This window comes from Sphaerodactylus townsendi, linkage group LG08 (genome assembly GCF_021028975.2).
Source record: "Sphaerodactylus townsendi isolate TG3544 linkage group LG08, MPM_Stown_v2.3, whole genome shotgun sequence".
Lineage (NCBI taxonomy): Eukaryota > Metazoa > Chordata > Lepidosauria > Squamata > Sphaerodactylidae > Sphaerodactylus > Sphaerodactylus townsendi.
Window position 1 is genome coordinate 103383096 of NC_059432.1, and position 20587 is coordinate 103403682.

The 20587-nt window shown below is 47.4% G+C and overlaps 1 protein-coding gene across 2 annotated transcripts in view; it reads right to left on the reverse strand.

Annotated features, from left to right (window-relative positions):
• The window catches only part of PEX5L (peroxisomal biogenesis factor 5 like), a 253619-nt gene that overhangs the window by 12897 nt on the left and 220135 nt on the right, over positions 1-20587 (reverse strand). For both annotated transcript variants that reach the window (XM_048506805.1, XM_048506804.1), the window contains exons 7-8: positions 19183-19278; positions 185-301 (exon numbers count right to left, since the gene is read on the reverse strand). In XM_048506805.1, the coding sequence (XP_048362762.1) occupies positions 185-301; positions 19183-19278 (213 nt within the window). The remainder of the gene's footprint in view (positions 1-184; positions 302-19182; positions 19279-20587) is intronic.

The window sequence follows — 20587 nt, forward strand, 5'->3', positions numbered from 1 at the left end:
CAGAGAATTCACTGTATATTGTCTCAAAAGTTCAAGGTTATCTTTATAATCATGTGGGTCAAATTTTGACATTGATTCATTTATTTCCCAGTGGCCACAAACTGAACTTCCCAGCTCCCTTCACTCTTGTCAAGCTTACTGGGCTACAACCCTCCTTCCTTCTCCAGAGCATCACCAGCATTACCTTCTCGTTGATGGAGACAGCAACTTGGCCTTGTGCTTCTTGGCCATCTGTAATCCAGTTTCTGCGAGCCATTTCTTCCCATTCTGCTTGCATCTTATCCCAGAACTCTGTGTCTGACTGGGGAGAAGATAAAACAAAAAAGAAAATGGAAGAAAGAATGAACAAGAGGAAGGAAGGAAGGAAGGAAGGAAGGAAGGAAGGAAGGAAGGAAGGAAGGAAGGAAGGAAGGAAGGAAGGAAAAGAAAGAAAGAAAGAAAGAAAGAAAGAAAGAAAGAAAGAAAGAAAGAAAGAACAGTGCCAAGCTTTAAATTAATCCAGCTGTTCACTGTACAGAACCAATCTGGATTGCAGGATCACTTCTGACCTGTATGTGAGGATGAAGAGTAGTTCCATCTGGTCTTGTAACATACAAGTTAGATTACGGTAATGCACAGTCCATGTGGGCCAGGGATTGAAGACTGTTCAACAACTTTAATTGGTTTAGAGTACGGCTGTTAACTGCTGAGACATTTCAGTTGAGGTACCTCTCACCATACTAAACAGACTGTCAATTCAGATCTTCTACTTCCAGGCACAATTCAAAGTATAATAGTAATTAAGTGCTGCCCAGTTGCAGACTACATATGGTGGGGTTTTCAATGCATGAGATGGGCAGAGGTGGTTTTCCATTGCCTCTCTCTGCATAGCAGGCTTGGTTCCAACCAAGTACCAAGTGGGGCTAACCCTGCTTGGCTTTTGAGCTCTGAGAAGCTCAAGCTAGTTGAGGCTATTCACAGTGAAGGCTTTGATAAATGGAGCCCAAAACAGCTTTGGGAACGGGCTATGTGAAGGACCTCTTTCTTCCACACCAACTTACCAGGCCTTTAGGATCTCTTCCCTAGGTGTTTGGGGCACCAACCTTCTGGCGCTGGGGAACTGAGAAGACAGCTCTATAAGAACATATGAAGCTGCCTGAGTCAGACCACTGGGCTGTCTAGCATTAGTATAACAGCTGTCTAGAACAGTTCTAGACAGTTCTAGTAGAACTTCAGGCAGTGATGGGCCTTACTCTGCCCTACCACTCAAGATCCATAAACTGGAGATGCCAAGAAACTAATCTTGGAACTTCTGCATGCATTCTATCACTCAACCACGGCCACAGCAAAATCTATGCTGGGGATCATTAGGAAAGGAATTGATAATAAAACTGCAAAGATTGTCATGCCCTTATATAAAGCAGTGGTGCGACCGCACTTGGAGTACTGTGTTCAGTTCTGGTCGCCGCATCTCAAAAAGGATATTGAGGAGATAGAAAAAGTGCAGAGAAGGGCAACAAGGATGATTGAGGGACTGGAGCACCTTCCCTATGAGGAGAGGCTGCAGCGTTTGGGACTCTTTAGTTTGGAGAGGAGACGGCTGAGGAGGGATATGACTGAAGTCTATAAAATTATGCATGGGGTAGAAAATGTTGACAGAGAGAAAATTTTCTCTCTTTCTCACAATACTAGAACCAGGGGGGCATTCATTGAAAATGCTGGGGGGAAGAATTAGGACTAATAAAAGGAAACGCTTCTTCACGCAACGTGTGATTGGTGTTTGGAATATGCTGCCACAGGAGGTGGTGATGGCCACTAACCTGGATTGCTTTAAAAGGGGCTTGGACAGATTTATGGAGGAGAAGTCGATTTATGGCTCCCAATCTTGATCCTCTTTGATCTGAGATTGCAAATGCCTCAGCAGACCAGGTGCTCAGGAGCAGCAGCAGCAGCAGAAGGCCATTGCTTTCACATCCTGCATGTGAGCTCCCAAAGGCACCTGGTGGGCCACTGCAAGTAGCAGAGAGCTGGACTAGATGGACTCTGGTCTGATCCAGCTGGCGTGTTCTTATGTTCTTATTTCCAAATAGAGGTGTCTTGTCTATGGAATGGTGGTGCCATCAAGTGAAAAGTACCATAAAGTCACAGCCAACTCAAGCAACTTCTGCACATGCAGAATAATGCACTTTCAATCCACTTTCAATGTACTTTGCAGCTGGATTTTACTGTGCGGAATAGCCAAATGCACTTTCAAAACAGTTGTGAAAGTGGATTGAATATGCATTATTCAGTGTGACCCAGTAGAGAATATCCTCCATGGAAAACTCTCTCCATACATATCTGCAAGACACCCATTTTTTTAAATATTCTGGCACCTGGTTAAAACTTCCTCAACTACCAACAGTAATGGCCAAATGCGCATCTGTTTCTATCCAATCGACTCACTGCTGTTTTATTGTCTTTTGTTCTGTGGGTTTATTTCTTTTATCTCCTTTTAAAATCTATTTCATCTTTTCACTGATTTTTCCATGCTTTGGGTGCATTTCAATTTTTTGTAAGGGAGCCACTTTAGAGAGGTTTTCTTACGGTGCAAAGCGGCACAGAAAGGCTTTACACAAACACAATATATTTTCCACTACCCTTTCAGCGGACCATTTTCTGCTCATAATTACTCCCTGCTGATTGATTTCCATTTTGAGCCATCTGGGCTTAACGGAATATTCCTTTATGATGAAGATATTGCACAGAACTGCCTCAAACGTGAATGCCTGCAGACTCTCACCAGGGAACGATGCTCACACCAAATGGACCGTTGTTTCTCACTCCCAGCGTCTTAGCAAAAGAAGAAACACACATTGCAGCAAACTTAAAAGCTAGGAGAAGGGGGCCTGCCTCCAAGCAAGCAACTTGCAAAGCGGTGCGAGTCAAAATAACACTACTGATCTCAGTTGCCAAGAATTCTTCCCTTCCTTTGGATTAAGGTTGTCAACCTACAGGTGGGACCTGGAGTTCTTCCAGAATTATCATTGATCTCCAGACCTCAGAGATCAGTTCCCCCGGAAAAAAGGCTGTCTTGGAGGGTGGACTCTATGGCAGCACATCCCTGGCTGCAATTCCTCCCCTTCACTGCAGAGCCAGCGTGGTGTAGTGGTTAAGAGCAGGTGCACTCTAATCTGGAAAACCGGGTTTGATTCCCCGCTCTGCCACTTGAGCTGTGGAGGCTTATCTGGTGAACCAGATTAGCTTGTGCACTCCAACACATGCCAGCTGGGTGACCTCAGGCTAGTCACAGTTCATCTGAGCTCTCTCAGCTCCACCCACCTCACAGGGTGTTTGTTGTGGGGCGGGTGGGAAGAGAAAGGAGATTGTAGGGCCCTTTGAGTCTCCTTACAGGAGAGACAGGGGGGATACAAATCCAACTCTTCTTCTTCTCCTCCTCCTCCTCCTCCTCCTCCTCCTCCTCCTCCTCTTCTTCTTCTTCTTCTTCTTCTTCTTCTTCTTCTTCTTCTTCTTCTTCAAATCTACCCTCCTTAAGGCTCACCCCCAAGTCTCCAGGAATTTCCCAACATGGAGGTGGCAACCCTACTTTAGATAGCTGCTGCAAATGCCAAGTCTTCAGAAAGGGAGGGCAGAGAATGGGCATCCCAAGGGCTGCACTCAACTTGTCAGTCTGGGGTTAGCAAACCCCAGTACTGCAACTCAAGAGGTAAAGAGGTTCTTCAAATGTAATGTGAGCTGTAGACACGTTAGGAACGCTACAGTTTTTGGCTATGCTTTCAGAATTAGAGTTACCGGTACTTAGTCCTTATGCAGACAGCAAGTGGAATGAGAGAGCTAGCCTAGAACTGGGGACACTTGAGTTCAAATCTCTTCTCTGCCATGAAGTGTATTGGGTCACCTTGGGCTTCTCACTCTTTCACAGCATACCTTGCAGGGTTGTTGTAAGGATAAAAATGAGGGACACATGACCACAAATGCTGCCTTGTGCTCTTTGGAAGGAAGTGGGGAATAAATTAGGTAAGAGACAAAAAAAAGGACTATAGCTTTCTCTTTTAATTATTTCATTGTGGTATTACTTTTGCCTTGCAAGAAAAAGATCCATCCTTAGAAGAACTGGGTGATCTACATTTTAATCGGGGTGGGGGGTGGGGGAGGAAGAGGCCCTGACAAATGAGCACAAAGATGTCTGAACAGCAGGAAAGTAGGGAGGAGGAGTTGCCTGCCTGGTTCTCCCACGCACTTCTTCTCTGCCTGTTCTAGAGTAAAAGCCACACTCCTGCTTTATTAAATTGGGGGAAGAGAATAGGCAAGGGAGTGGCTGGAAAAATTAGAAGAGAGGCACAATGTTCATACTTATACTGGTCGGTTTCAGAAGCTATTTCATGGTGCCAGCTGTTGTGCGATGTCTGATGTACATGAAGGTCAAAGGGCGTGCACAGGCTAACACGCCCAGAGGTTTAGATCCTCTCCGCAAGCCCTGCTCTCTGTGCCTCCACCTGTGGAGATGAGGCCAGCATAGGTTGCCAACTTCTAAAGCAGGGTTGGGCTTCACTGGTCTCCAAACTACAGAGATCTGTTTCCCTGGGTAAAATTGCTGGTTTGGATGGCGGAGTCTATGGTGTTATACCCCATGGAGATCTTTTTCTTTGCTTCTCATCTGGATGGGATTTAGATGCAGAGACGCCTTAGGCCTGGGGTAGCCAACCTTGCCCTCCAGATGTTCATGGATTACAAATCCCATCAGCCTCTGCCAGCGCAGCACTGGCAAGGGCTGATGGGATTTGTAGTCCATGAATATCTGGAGGGCCAAAGTTGGAATTCCCTGCCTAGGCTATGCTGATTGTGAGGCTATGCTGCTTGTGCCCCTCCCAATCCCACACGAGCAAGACTAGAGGAAGATGGAAGAGTGTTCTAAACAAAATTGAATAAAGCCGAGGATAGTGACGAGTGTTTAACATTCCGCAATTCACAATTTCTCCTCCAAAGGACATAACATGTTATTGTTAAATACAGTAGTGATTGGGGAAAAAAAACCCACATAAATGTGTAATAAAGGCCTATGACAGTGTCAAAAATATGGTACACCTTGGCCGGTGTTCCCCCAGATTTTGAGACCCTAGGTTAAGGTGACCAGCCATCCTGCTTTTGGCGGGACACTCACGCTTTTCCGCAATGTGTCCCGTGTCCCACAGGGTTTTAAAATTGTCCCGATTAGGCAGTGCGCTCCTGCGGCTGCGTGCGCCTCCTGCACTGCCGCACTGCTTTCTGTGACAGGGCGGGAAACAGGGAAGCGCCCCAGAAGGCAGTGCGGCAGCACAGGAGGCGCACGCAGCCGCAGGAGCGCACTGCCTTTTGCGGAGCTCCCCGGTTTCCTGACCGGGGAGCGCCGCAAAAGGCAGTGTGCTCCTGCGGCCGTGCGTGCGCCCCGCGTTACAGGAGTAAAAATCTGGTCACCTTACCCTAGGTGTCAGCCTGCCAAGCCTATAAGAAAATGCAGCACGGCTTCCTATGCTCCACCTCAAGATCTCTAGGAATCTCCCAATCCAGATTTGGCAATCCGAGGCCATTGGGGGCCAGGCCAGGCCTTTTCCAGCCTGTCCGTTGGAATGCCCTCCCCGTTAACGCTCAGCTCCTATCTTACAGGCTTTTAGGCAGTGGGCCAAAACATTTCTTTTTCACCCAAGCTATTAATTGACGGTTCCGTCTTTTTGAGCTCACTGCTGCCTTACGTGTGGCAATGTTGGAGCGCCTCCACAAACCTACTTTCCGCAGAGCTGCTCGGCAGAAGCCCCAGAAGTCTAGATTCTAGTTGTAGTTTAAATGTGTCAGGCGATTGGCGATATACCAGCCTGTGGAGAAACGGGAACGTAATTGTGTGCGGCAGAGTGATTATGGAGGCTGGTGGCCCTAGGTGGCCTGGATCGGCTGGGAGACCCCGTTTCAGTCCAGAAGGGAAGCTGCTAGAACGGTTATGGATTCAGAGAGAAAAAACTAACAAGGGCCAAGGGAGCCATTGCCAGCCTCTCTTCCCCACTTCCCTGAGATAAGTGGTGGTTGTAAAATGCAGCCCAAGGGTGCCACAGATGCGACTGCTTATCAGAGAGCTAAATCAGATGTGACATCAAGTTCCATGTGTCTTTTCCCGGCATCTTCTTTTCCCCTGTCATTGAAAAATCAGCCATGGAAAGCAGCAGTGGAAACCGGGCAAGGCTTTCTTTGTGTGAATAGCTGTTTAAGAAGTCAGTTTTGCTTCACTTTTCCCTCCATGGTTGCTTTCCCCGCAGCAGCTTTTACCCCACGTGGAGAAATCCATCCAGGAGAGAGGACCATCTTTAACAGGAAAAGGATAGGAAAGGTTGTCATGTCACGACTACCTTGAGCCCAAAGCTCTGAGTTCAAAGTATTCTGGGGCCATAGCCAAATATCTTGAACTATTAACTGAACCCCAACAGAGATGGATTATTACAAGGGCCAGATGCAATACTTTTCCATCGGCCATTACAAAGGGTTACTACCTATCTATCCCTCTCCAGGATCGGGTCTGTCCACACTGTAAAAACCAAGAGGAGGCTCTTGCTCACACATTATACTTGACTGTCCGAGATATGTGGGTATTAGGAATTTCTCTCCAGGGCGGGTCTTAGACAAATCTGAAAGAGACTCTGACAACTCTGTTGTGGAGCTTTTGTTAAATAACACAGAGGCCACGCTCTTGGAAAAAGTAGCAAAATTTCTTTTACAAGTGACAGAATTTTCTAAGTAACGTCCATTGCTAGATGCAGTTTATCTTTCTGTGGCTCATTCCGCACATGCAGAATAATGCACTTTCAAACTGCTTTCAGTGCTCTTTGAAGCTGTGCGGAATAGCAAAATTCAATTGCAAACAGTTGTGAAAGTGGTTTGAAAACGCATTATTTTGCGTGTGCGGAAGGGACCTAAGTTTTGAATGTACTTTTGATTTGTACTTCAGAAATGTCTGTAATGCTCTGGAGCCTATTTTAATATGCCTAATAAAGGTTATTGTATTGTATTGTATTGTAGGGCCACCACCAAGCAAAACATTACGGCTGCTATAGCTCTGACCGATGGCTGCCAATGCCACTATCGAGAAAAAAACTGGCCATTTAAAAAAGCCACAAGGGCCCAATCTTGATGGGGAGTCAGGGTCTCTATCTCACACACAGAGAGACAGAATATATGTTGGGCCTAAAGGAAAAGGCCTCTGTCTCTCAGAAGCTTGGCTACAGATGTTTTGATGCTTCGAAAGGCATGGGGGAAGAAGCTTGCCTTGGTCTCACCATAATGACGATCAAATCAGGCTCTCCTGGTATTTTTAAATGGTCAATTTTTCCTCGGAAGTGTTGCAGGCAATCACAGATCGGACTCATGGTCACTGTAACGTCCTGTGTGGCTTTGAGGGACGGCACGAATTCACTCCCTGGACTCCTTGGGGGGGGGGGGATGAAACCAGTTGCTAATAACGTTAATCATATTCATGGAGGATTTGTCCATCAATATCTACCAGCCATGATGACTAAAGGACACTTCGAGAGGCAGGCAGTCTCTGAATACTAGTGCTAGGATGCACTATGGAGGCCTTGGTCTATAAGCCGTGTTTTGTTTGCCATCTAGGGCAATTGGTTGCCCACTGTGCAAAGCAGGACACCGGACTAGAAGATCCAGCAGGGCTCTTTTTATGTTCCAGTTTTATGAAAGACAGACTTTACATCTTACAGCAAGAACAGGGAATTCAGAGCCTGTTAACATCCAAGCATCAAACAATAAAGACTATCTTTATTTTAACTTACACAATAGCTGACACTATTTTGACTGAATCTATGGTTGCATAACAGCTCTCTCAGGAATTTGTCAGAACTGGCAAAATGAAACTGTATGTGCTTTCCCGCAAATAAAGTCCAAGCAATACAGTTTTATGTGGGTACATTTAGGAGCAATGTGAAGTTATTGACTCTTGTCTTCTGTGCTTTCCATCTTCCGCTTGGAGTTTTTTTTTTAAAGCTGAATCATAAACAGGATCGTACTAAATCTTCTACTGAAGCTCCAGGAATAATCCATCAGCACTGTGGGTTCTTAACATTAGATACTGCTAATTAATGTTTGGTATTCCCTGCACTGACCACAGATACAGAGGGAGCTGGCAGAAAAGGCTTCCTCACACACAAACTAGCCAGAAGCTAATTGTGTACTAAAGTAAAGTTGTGTACTACTGGGTTCCAATACAGTCAGCCTAGCCTCAGTAATGGCTGGCTCCTGCCCGAAAGCATGCTGGGAGGTTCTTAGCGCTTGAGCAGGCAGTTACGGAAGTTGGTAGTCCCCAACTTGATTTACTTAGAGAGTTAGAAGTTCAACTCCGACACTCTGAATTAATCCTGGAAATAAACTGGGAGTTGGAGCAATCGAAATAGCACTGGCTTACGTGGTCAACTTTGTTATCAGTTTGTTGGTATCAGCAGACAAGCTTGGGAAAATGTTGGAGATCAAAACGTATTTCTAGTAAGGTAAGAATTAAACTTGCTACAATTTAGACATAAACAATGACCATCCAGTCTCACTAATGGGGTATGGACTGCACAATTTTTATTAACAACTAGCGGGCCTGGCCGCACGTTGCTGTGGCAATTGTCCTTCTCATCACAGTCCGCAACCCACACAGATGTCCATCCAGGTCCAATGATTAGCAGTTTAGCCTTTTGGGGTGGTCAAATAGAATCCCTCTTTCCCTTTTCAATTCACATTGTTATATGGTGGTGTCTTTTTTTTTAGTATAAGGTAACCCTTTCCATTCCACAATGGAACTGTCCAGAGTGCGAATCCCACTGTCCATGAGGCTGGTTGACACGCAAAGTCCTGGCTTGGGTAAGGCAGAACTGGGGCAAGGAGGCTATCCCAGTCAGGCAGCAGAAGCAGGGTGGTGAGGCGCTCAGATTGAGGCCAGCTCCCTGGGTTTTTAAAGGACCATGTGCAAAAGAAATGGAGCCAGTAGTGTTGGTTCGCCCCCACCCCGCAGATGTTCTTAGAAGAAAGAGGCAAACTCCAGCTCGCTTTTAGTAAAAGAGAGCTGTGGTGAATATGGGTGAGGAAGTGGGTAAGTGGTGGTTGGATGTGAGGGAGGGCAGAGTGAGGTGTGTGAGGATGAGCCAGAAGTGTATGAGAATATTTGTGTTGTGTGGTAGCAGTGGGTGAGGCACAGAGAGTGAAAGTTACCTGCGTGTGAGCAGGATGGGAACCCCACCTGAAGTCTCACATGGCAAAGTGTGTATGTGTTTCACTTCCACTCGTATTACCTAACAGTATTACCCATTTACTGCTTTCAATGCTCATCTCTGCCCATCTGCGCGAACATTCTAAACCCTCATACCAACCCCTCAGGCCACACGGACATGCTGCACGACACTGGCATAATGCCCACTGGGCAAGGTGGGCAGCTGCCCAGGGCATCACCTGGGGGGGGGCATCAAAATGCTGGGTTCGTTTTTGGGTATTTTAGTGGTTTTCCATTGTTGGCCTGCAGGGGGCGCAGTTTTTAGGCTAGCGGCACCAAAATTTCAGTGTACCATCAGGAGACTGTCCTTATGCTACCCCCCAAGTTTGGTGAGGTTTGGTTCAGGGAGTCCAAAGTTATGGACTCCCAAAGGGGGTGCCCCTATCCCCCATTGTTTCCAATGGGAGCTAATAGGAGATGGGGGCTACCGTTTTGAGGGTCCATAACTTTGGCCCCCCTGAACCAAACTGCACCAAACTTGGGAGGGTATCATTAGGGCAGTCTCCGGATGAGACCCTGAAAGTTTTGAGACTGTGCCTTCAGAAATGTGCCCCCCCCCCCACAGCCTGCAACCCCCATTGACAGCAATGCAGAAAACTCAATGCAGAACAAAGATTCTTGGGCAAATTTCTAGGATGTTCCTGCAGGGGGTGCATTTTTGGATGTATCGGCACCAAAATTTCAGGGTAACATCTGGAGATGATGGCACCCCCCAAGTTTGGTGCAGTTTGGTTCAGGGGGGCAAAGTTATGGACCCTCAAAACTGTAGCCCCCATCTCCTATTAGCTCCCATTGGAAACAATGGGGGATGGGGCACCCCCTTTGGGAGTCCATAACTTTGGACTCCTTGAACCAAACCTCACCAAACTTGGGGAGTAGCATAAGGACAGTCTCCTGATGATATGCTGAATTTTGGTGCTGATACGTCTAAAAATGCACCCCCTGCAGGCACCAATGTCCTGGTGCAAAAAAAATTGGTCATGGTGGAGTGGCCGCCCATGGGGGGGGGGGCATCCAACTCAGGTTTTGCCCAGGGCTACAGTTTGCCCAGGGCTGCCTTGTTACGCCCCTGCTGCACGAACATTCTAAGGGTGACAATTAAGCCCAAACAGCTTCATGACCTGGTGCGCCAGGAAAAATACATTTTACCTGGCTCAGGTATGGACTTTCGGTGATTTGAAGGTCCGATTACCTGCCTGCAACAGGGAGGGATGTCATGTGAAAATTTGGGGGCGATCTGGCCAGCCGTTTTGGCGTTAGGGCATGACTAACAAAGTCACTGTTAGCTTTTTATATATATAGACTAGCAGGGCCCGGCCACGCTTCGCTGTGGCTTACCAGCAATGCAGCCACTGCCACATCCGGCCCCTGCTGGAGGAGGGAGGTCCGGCGGCACCAGCTCCGCCAAGGTTCTTGGGCGCAGCCTCCCTGCGGAGCACCTGCAGGGCCCTCGCCGCCCACTGCTGTCCTGGTCTCAGCAGGAGCACGCCCTTTGCCCGCGCAACGTGCACCCTGTAGTCCACCGTGGCTGTGCACATCCTGAGGCAGGGCTGATGCTTGTGGAGGGCTGCTACGGTCTACAGGGTGCGCGTTGCGTGGGCCAAGGGCGTGCTTTTGCCGAGACCAGGGCAGCAGTGGGCGGCGAGGCTGTTCCTCCGAGTGTCCCGGTGGCGGCTGGCTTGCTGCCTCCCTGCGCCCCTGCGGTCACGTGTTCTTCCAGGGATGGCCGCCTGGTCTTCTCCCACGCTTGCTGTACCTCAGGACGGGCCGCTGAGAGGAAGAGGTTTTTCTGGCAGTGGGTGGGGCGCTTCCTCGTTTGGGCCATCGACACGCTGCTTCCTCGGGCGGCGGGCGGGTGGCTGGCTTTGTCGAACGGTAGCTGTAAGTCACACAGGCATTCCGGCGGGAGGTTTTGCGCATGCGCACTGAATCGCACCCCTGTTTGTGAGTTTTACCTGGCTCAGGTGTGTAACCTGAGCCTTGCGAGTAGCGCAAAACACGCTCGCACGGATGAGAAGCGTTGGCGGTAAATTTCAGGGTGATCTGTCCAGGCGTTTCCGCGTTAGGGCGTGACTAACAAAGTCACGGTTTGCTTTTTATATATATAGATTGAGTAAAAACAATAAGGTGATGGGGTATGAATGATGGGGCTGTACAGATCAAGAGATGGATATTTTGAGATAACTTATTGCCCAGTGTAATATACAGATAAATATGGAGTTGCCAAGTGGCCTGATGAATATCCTGGCTTTCTAAATGAGGCTAAACAGAGGCTAAACGTTTGCAGATGGACAGCGGAAGTTTTTCAAGGCAGAGATATCATGTGGTAAATAACATCCAATTATGTTTCTATTAAAGGGATCGGACATTTTACTACAGTGATGGCAAACCTATGGCATGGGTGCCAGAGGTGACACTCGGAGCCCTCTCTGTGGGCACGCACACACAGAGTTTGTCGTGTGGGGGGCGGAAAATCACCCCCCCCCATACACACACATCTAGGCTGGCCTGGGCCACTGAGCACAACATGCGCGCACCGCAGTGAGCAGGGAGTACTTGGCTGGCGGGCCTGGTGCCTGTGCTCTGGGTGGCTGATGCCCGAGGGGGGGGGGCGCAGAGGAGGCAGAGTTGCTAGAGAGGCACAGAGTGGTGCGCGCGGGACTTGCTGGAGGCTAGAGCAGGCTGGCCCCTGCTCAAGTGGGTGGGGCGAAGGAAGAGGGAGCCAACCGTTTTTTTTCTAAACCAAAACCTCAGCACTGAGGTTAAATTGCCGGGTTGGCACTTTGCGATAATTAAGTGGGGTTTGGGTTGCAATTTGGGCACTTCGTCTCAAAAAGGTTCGCCATCACTGTTTTACTAGATACAAGTCTACAGAGATGTTATATTGTGCACATGATTTTATACACCCAGCACTTTATAAAGCAAGTTTCTCCTTCATTTTCTTTGTCTAAACCAGGGGTCAGCAACCTGCGGCTCTCCAGATGGTCATGGATTACAAACCCCATCAGCCCCTGCCAATTGGCCATGCTGGCAGGGGCTGATGGGAATTGTAGTCCATGATCATCTGGAGAGCCGCAGGTTGCAGACCCCTGGTCTAAACAATCGGGGAGCCTGGCTGCTTTTCACATTATGGACACAATATGCAGGCAACATTTCAGTTCCATTCAATTCTACACTCAGGGACAGGATCTGAGAAGTCTTAGATCTGCATATTCCAATCCATACTCATTTTGCTGGGTCCTTTGATTGACTTTCAGGGACATTCAGTCTGCCCTACTTCATTACAGTTGAATTGCGCTTCTGCTGTTTGTACAAGGAAAAAACTAGCTGACTCCGCCACCAACTGGTTTGAGACCTCTGTAACTATGATTTTGTCCTGCATACTAAAGTGGGTTTCATTATCCAAAAAGTCCTTTATCTCACAGGCTGCACACCTGTTCTTAGGGAACCGAGGTTTACAGTAGCTGAACTGAATTTTGCTGGCAACAAAAACTAACTGCTAAAGAGCAGGAAAATTATGTGTATCATGAAAAGGTACATCATTCTGCAAGCGAGCAACTGGACGTATCAGTGGAAATCAGATTCTCTGTGGACTGTTTTGATTGAGAAAAGAAAATATAGTCTAGTTGGATCCAAACTCAAAAATCCTACAGTTGATTCTCACAGCATACATTCTGGACTCCCCCCGCCCCCGCCCCCCACATTAAAAATTTGCCAGCAGAAAACCAGCACAGAATGTAAAGACAGTGTAGAACCTCTCCTTCCTGCAGGGCTAATTTTCTGCTTGCATGGAGAATTTTATCTAATCAGACATGCAGAACTGGAGTCCGCCATCTAAGCCAGAATCAGTGCAATTCTCTGGTATATTTGAGCAAGGCTGATATGTGTACCAGAATTTTGGACAATAAAATGTTAACTTTATTGCAGGGTCAGTTTGCATTGGGGAGTGTGGGGATAGGGAGAAGGGGGTTTAATCCTTCAACCGTCCCTCAGCTTCATTAACTCTTGAGCTCCTGGCACTGATATTAGCATTTGAAAGGGAGAGGAAATGTTTGTGTGTTAGTTTTTAAAGGGGGCACAACTTTTCTCCTTTTAAATGCTAATAGCAAAGCAGGGGAGTCAGTTTTGCAAACTGGAAAAGCATGGAAGCTGAAAACTAATTCCACTCACTCTCTTCCCTGCATAAAATTACAGGAGCCTGCGATTTTTATCTTACAGAAGGATGGATCTGTGTAATATTTTGTTCTTCGGTTTTTGCTCCAGAAGCACAGTTCGGTTTGTACTTTTCTGTTCTTTACAAAAGATCAACTTTCTTTGAAGGCACACAAAGCTTAATTCAGATTGGCTCTTTTAATTGTTAAACTGTTAACTTTGTCTCCTAAGGAGATCCTTAAAAGAGATAATTCCTCACTGACAGAACTGAAATCTTTTCATTCTGTCTTTCTTCGCTTATCAGCTATCCCAGCCTCTTAGCCTGCAGTTGTAATTTAACACATTTTTCCTTCTCTCTCCAGTTGGGTAGAAAAATTGCTCTGGAAAAATACCAGCAGTCATATGCAACAGGTTCTTCTTTTTTTTGTTTTTACCTCAGAACAAATTTCTCCATTAAGCAGAAAGAAATGCGTTCACTTATAGCAAAGTAGTCTTTAAATGCCATTCCTTGCTAACGGCTGCTCCCCCCATGTGAACTTGTTTTAATTATCCCTGTATAAAATATGTGAGAACAGGAATGCTGTCTTTAAGAGGGTCTGGTTGAATGTTTCATAATTGAACAGCGGAGTGGCAAGCATTTTATACATAATGGAAACTCAGCTTTTATTCATACCAGAAAAAAAAGCCTTCCCCTAGCTCTAAGTCACCAGAAAAACCTTGAAACACACCACACAAAATTTGTGATTGAGAAGGGGGAAAAAAGCACTCTGTCTCCATAAATAGTTCATTGCAAGAATTTAAGGCAAGTCACAGGAATTTACCGCAGGTACAGGAATTTATTACCTCAGTCACAGGGATTTACCTCAGTGATACTTATTATCCATGTATTGCTATAATTCAGGAAGCTATACAGAGTACACGTAAGGTAAAAAAGAGAAAAGTTCTCGACCCAAGGAGCTTATAGTATTTATAACAGCAAAGCAGTATTATTATCTTTAGAGAAGGTGGTGGACCCGGAAAGGACCCGGGTTTGTTGACCAGATAGAAGGAGGAGTTCCAAGATTTTGCCCCAGATTTCAGAGCCTGGTGTAGACTTCAAAGTCGACTGAAAAATTACCAGAATGCTTCCTGGCTCACTTGGGTCAGCTGGAGTAGGGTAGCTAACTCTGGATTGTGAAATTCCTGAAAATTTGGAGGTGGAACTAGGGAGGGTATTGTTGGGGGAAGGCGGGGGACCTCAACAGAGTATCATCCCTTCAAGTCCACCCCGACAGCAGCCATTTCTTCAGGGGAACTCATCCTGGAAGTCAGGAGATCGCTTGTTATCTCCAGGCCCCACCTAGTACCGAGGGCTTGCCACATCCAAAGCCCTCCCTAGAGAACGCCCCCCCCCGCCCCCACCATGGAGGCAGGATTCTGATCAGTGCCAGGAAGAAGCACCTAAGTTATTCCAGGTCCTGTAACATTTCTGAGGCATCTGAGGGGAGATATGATTGAAGTCTGTAAAATTATGCATGGGGTAGAGAATGTTGACAGAGAGAAATTTCTCTCTCTGGGCCACTACCCACTTACCTCACTAAACTGCAATGCCGCTGCGACCCCGCAATGAAAAGCCTCCGTGGCTTCTGACCACGGAGACATTTGTTCCCCACACGTTTGCAATTTTGAAATAACGCTGGCAGCAAAGCAGCTGGAGTTCCGCTGTAAAATGAGGGGGGAAATGGAGCGCTCCGATTGGTCAGCTCTAACGCAAAAGGCCATGAGTTACGAAAGTGGCGGCCAGCCAAGGGCTGGTCTCCAGTGTGATTGGCTGGGAAGAGGTTGTTTATGATAGGTTTCCAGACAAGCGTGGAAAGTGCGAACGCCATCAAAGTTAGGCGCTAACAGCCCCTCTATTAAGATCGTCGGGCACATACGCTGATCGCCAGCAGTAAATCGTTGGCTGGGCGCTTTCTGTGGAGATTAATCGCCATCAGCAGTGTTTGGAAGTGAAAGCAGAAGCCAGCTCAAGCATCAAAGCGACGCCTCTTTGTACCTCTCATTCGCCGGCGCCGACATTATTTTCCATTTGCTCGGCACGGGCTTTGAACAAGTTGAGACGCGGAAGACGTCGACTTCGACTGGATGCTCGACACGTTGTCTACCGCCATCACTACGCCGCGATCTCTTTAGATCGGGGACACCCCCACTTAACAAGATGGCGCTTCCTGTTCCCCTCGATTAATGCCGTGAGCTGCTGCGTCACAGCCGTAATCAGCCGCTGCAAACAGCCGAGAGTTCTCTACAACCTCAAGGCACCTGCGGGGTTTTAAAAGTTGCTCTTTTTAGTGGAGCTAATTTGCCGCGCAGCCAGGAGGCGGGAGAGAGGTAAATCCCTGGCAGCCGCGCAGTGAGCGCCGGAGATGTGGGGAGCGTCCAGGACCCCCGTGGCTTTTAAAGAGGTGACCCCGCGGCTTATGGTGAGTGGATAGTGACCCTCTTTCTCACAATACTAGACCCAGGGGGCATTCGTTGAAAATGCTGGGGGGAAGAATTAGGACCAGTAAAAGGAAACACTTCTTCACACAACGTGTGATTGGTGTTTGGAATATGCTGCCACAGGAGGTGGTGATGGCCACTAACCTGGATAGCTTTAAAAGGGGCTTGGACAGATTTATGGAGGAGAAGTCAATCTATGGCTACCAATCTTGATCCTCCTTAATCTCAGATTGCAAATGCCTTAGCAGACCAGGTGCTCAGGAGCAGCAGCAGCAGCAGAAGGCCATTGCTTTCACATCCTGCACGTGAGCTCCCAAAGGCACCTGGTGGGCCACTGCAAGTAGCAGAGTGCTGGACTAGATGGACTCTGGTCTGATCCAGCAGGCTAGTTCTTATGTTCTTATGTTCTTATGTTCTGAGAAGATCACTAGAATTGCAGGGTGGCTTATCGTTCTCCCTGTAGCCTGAGCTTCACTGTGGTTAGCATGAATTCCAAAATTCACCTCCCTGTCACATATATTTCCTGCTTTGCAAGATGTTGAATCCATATTCTCTTAGCACTTGCAAAACATTCCTTGCATGCAGAATGCTAGAATGCCAGAGAGAATCCTTGCTAGAACCCTTCTATTGACAGGTCAGCTTTCTGCCGGTGGGTAGTTTTTGCCTTTTGGAAAAATTTAATCACGTGATTCTCCCCCACCCACCCCTGGTATGACAAGGCTGTGTGATTCATGTGATTCTCTTAAAACGTAGGTAAAAACCAGCCCTTAGAGCAATGATGGTGAACCTATGGCACGGGTGCCAGAGGTGGCACTCGGAGCTCTCTCTGTGGGCACGCACACATAGAGTTCATCATGTGGGGGGGGGCAGAAAATCACCCCTCCCATACACACACACATCTAGGCTTGCCTTGGCCACTGAGCATGAGGTGCGCGCACCACGGTGAGCAGGGAGGACTTGGCTGGCGGGCCTGGTGCCTGTGCTCTGGGTGGCTGCTGCCCGAGGGGGGGGGCGCAGAGGAGTCAGAGATGCTAGAGGGGCACAGAGTGGTGTGCGTGGGACTTGCTGGAGGCTAGAGCAGGCTGGCCCCTGCTCAAGTGGGTGGGGCAGAGGAAGAGGGAGCCAACTGGTTTTTTCTAAACTAAAACCTCAGCATTCAGGTTAAATTGCCGGGTTGGCACTTTGCAATAAATAAGTGGGGTTTGGGTTGCAGTTTGGGCACTCGGTCTCAAAAAGGTTCGCCATCACTGCCTTAGAGCCATAAAGACTGCTGGGAGCTGTAGTCTTAAGGAAGCAACAAGACTCCGATTCAGCCTTGTTCTTTCCCAAAACACTGTGCTAGGCTAGACCTCTTGGCGGATTGGCAGACTGGCCTTATAGCAATTTGCAAAAATCTGAAAATGGGATTCATGTAAACAGATGCATCATTTTGTCACTGAGCTCCAGAAAGCCCAGAGTGACATACCAAGGCTATCAAGAGAAATCTGCAAGGAGTGCAATAATTGCAGAGGGAAGGCTTTGAGGAAGCAGAGAAAGACAGCACACAGTCACTCAATCAGTCTTCTCTCCCTTGGATTCCGGTCAGGCCTGACTGAGCAGGCACAACGGCATCAAAATGAGCGATGAAAAAAAATATCTGCCTCGTTTTTATTTGCAGTCAATAATGTGATCGCTTCATTGACTGTTGCCGTTACAAGAAGGATTGCCAGTTCTGACACAGGAAATCTCTGGAGATCTTGGAGATGGAATCTGGGGAGGGTTTGGAGAGGGGAGGGACCTTTGCAAGGTATAATGCCATTGACTCCACCCTCCAAGGCAGTTTCCTCCAAGGGAACTGATCTTGATCACCTGGAGCCAGAGGTGGGATCCAGCAGGTCCTCACAGGTTCCCGAGAGTAGGTTACTAATTATTTGTGTGTGCCGAGGGGGGGTGACTAATGGGTGATTTTGCCACGTGATTTTTGCCTTGGTTATGCCCCTCCTCCGCTCCTCAGCAGTAGCGCGCAGAACTTGAAGCAGTCTAGCAGGAGGTGCACCGGCGTGCGTGGCAGCCTGCGCCTGCGTGCATTCGTTTCCTGCCCAAGGACCGGCGCAGTGGCTGCGTCCTTGCCACAGCCCTGCCCAGGAATGCCCCGGCCCTGGAATGCCCAGCCACGCCCCCATTGTGCCCCACCCAGCCCCATTGGCGCTATGCCACTGTTTGAATCCCACCACCATGGAAACCTGTTACTAAAATTTTTGGATCCCACCACTGCCTGGAGCTCATCTGTAATACCCATGTGCCACCTGGAAGTTGGTAGCCCTAGATCAGGGGTCTGCAACCTGTGGCTCTCCAGATGTTCATGGACTACAATTCCCATCAGTCCCTGCCAGCATGGCCAATTGGCCATGCAATGGACCAACTGGCCATGCTGGCAGGGACTGATGGGAATTGTAGTCCATGAACATCTGGAGAGCCACAGGTTGCAGACTCCTGCCCTAGATATAAACCTAAACTGAGCTCCTGACATCGTGTTATGTCATGTCTGTATAAGCCTAAATCCATTTCCAATCTGGATCTGGTGTTCTAATGGAATTTGTTGTCTTAAGCAGGGTGGGTAGGACACAGGGCTGGTGAAACACAGTCGGTCCACTCATTCCCTAGGATTCCCACTCATTCAGACCGCTTCAAAAAATCTGGAAATGTAATATGAGAAGGGTTTGCGCCTGTAATTAGACCTTGCTTGGTCCTATTTTCGTCTTGTGTTATGCTCTTCAGACATGCACGAATGATCTTCCGCAAAGATAGTTTCAGAAAGTAGCCACATTGGTAGTAAAACAGCTAGGTTTGAATCCAGTAGCTCCTTAAATATCATCAAGATTTTGGGGGGGGGGGGGATAAGTTTTTTTGAGAGTCAAAGTTCCTGCCGATTGATAAAGGAAGCTTTAGACTTTCAAAAATTTATACTTCTAAAACCTTGTTGGTCTATAAAGATGCCACAAATAACCTCTAGGAGCACTCCTGTGTCTTTGAAATGAACAGGGCTTCTATCTGTTTAAATAGTTGCGGAATCCCTTATACAACAACTCCAGTTCAACAATTAACCTGGATGTAAATGAAATCAGTGGGGGTTATTTAAAAAAAAAAAACAGGTCGAAGATTGGATTGCTAACTTTGCAGGGACCTCTTCTTATCAGGTTACTTAATGCTAGGATGTGTTTTAATTTTCTCTGTTGATAGGAAACCTACTGGCCTGTGGCACTGGGAAATTGGTTGTGAAGATGAGCTTTTACCAGAACAGAAACCAATACCTCAACCGCTGCTTTGGCTCTTTCAAATTCCTCCTCCATGGAATGATTTCGTGAGAGGAGTGTGTTTCCCCAGCGTTGCTCTTTGGTAGATCGTGCCTAAAAGGAAAATAATACGTGCAGTAAGTAGGGTTCTGTGTCAATTGAGAGTGGCAGTGGGGTTTTGGTTAACCCGAGAGATATAGTAAACTGAGACCAAGACCATCTTTCAATCCAATATTCCTCACACGGTTGTTGTGAGAGAAGATTGGAATAACTTCAGGGAGACCTTGAGCTTCTTGAGGAAGTAGAAATAAACAACTATTTATCCATCTATTGCAGTGGTGGTGAACCTGTGGCACGAGTGCCAGAGGTGGCACTCAGAGCCCTCTGTGGGCACACACAAACAGAGTTGCCCCCCCCCCCCACATATCTAGGCTGGCCTGGGCTACTAGGCTTGATTATTAGCATTATACCTAAGACCTAATTTTGGGGAAACAGTGTAAGTAGCCCTGTTAAGTGCTGTTAAACTGATTTTCACGCGAAGAACTCCCTTTACCTGGGAGTAAGCTCGGTTGCTGGCAATGGGGCTTGCTTCTGAGTAAACCCTCCTATGGTCATGATTCACCCATTCGAAGCATTGCACAGATGCTTCACCAAGCTTACTCCCGAGTAACATGCGCCTTAGAGCCAACTGTTTTTTCTAAACTAAAACCTCAGTATTCAGGTTAAATTGCCGTGTTGGCACTTTGCGATAAATAAGTGGGTTTTGGGTTGCAATTTGGGCACTCGGTCTCGAAAAGGTTCGCCATCACTGATCTATTGCCTCGGCCTCTCATGGGTGCAGTGGGAGGGGGCAGGTCTGTCGCCATCTGTTTCATCTGAGTTATTTGGATTTGTTTTACTGAGTTGTACTGTGTTTTTAATGAACTGATGTTGTATTCGATTCGATTTCGAATACCTTTAATGGCATATAAATAGTTTAACATTAACATTGCAAGATAGTAACAGCCTTTACAACTTCTGACGAGTTAAAATAACACCATTTAAAAATTTAGCCACCGCTTCCAACAGCTCGTAGTTGTGGCTGTTTAAAAGATATATAACCTTCTGTTTATCTGTAATGCCTTCACTTCCATGCAGGAAGGGGATTATGTGCTTCTTCCTACCTATCTCATAAAAAGGACAATTCAACAGCATATGAGATACTGTTTCCACAGAACCCATGCCTTACGGGCATTTCCTTTCTTTATGTGGAATTCCAAGGTGGCGTCCAAGGTTAAAGGAGGAAGGCAGGGCATTACACCTAGCTAAGGTGATTGCTCTACGCCACCGGGCCTCAACCAGGAGATAAAGGTACTGGGCTACAATTAATCTATCCACAGTTATTCCCAGAGAGATCGGGGAACAGGTTTTATTAGCTTTCTCT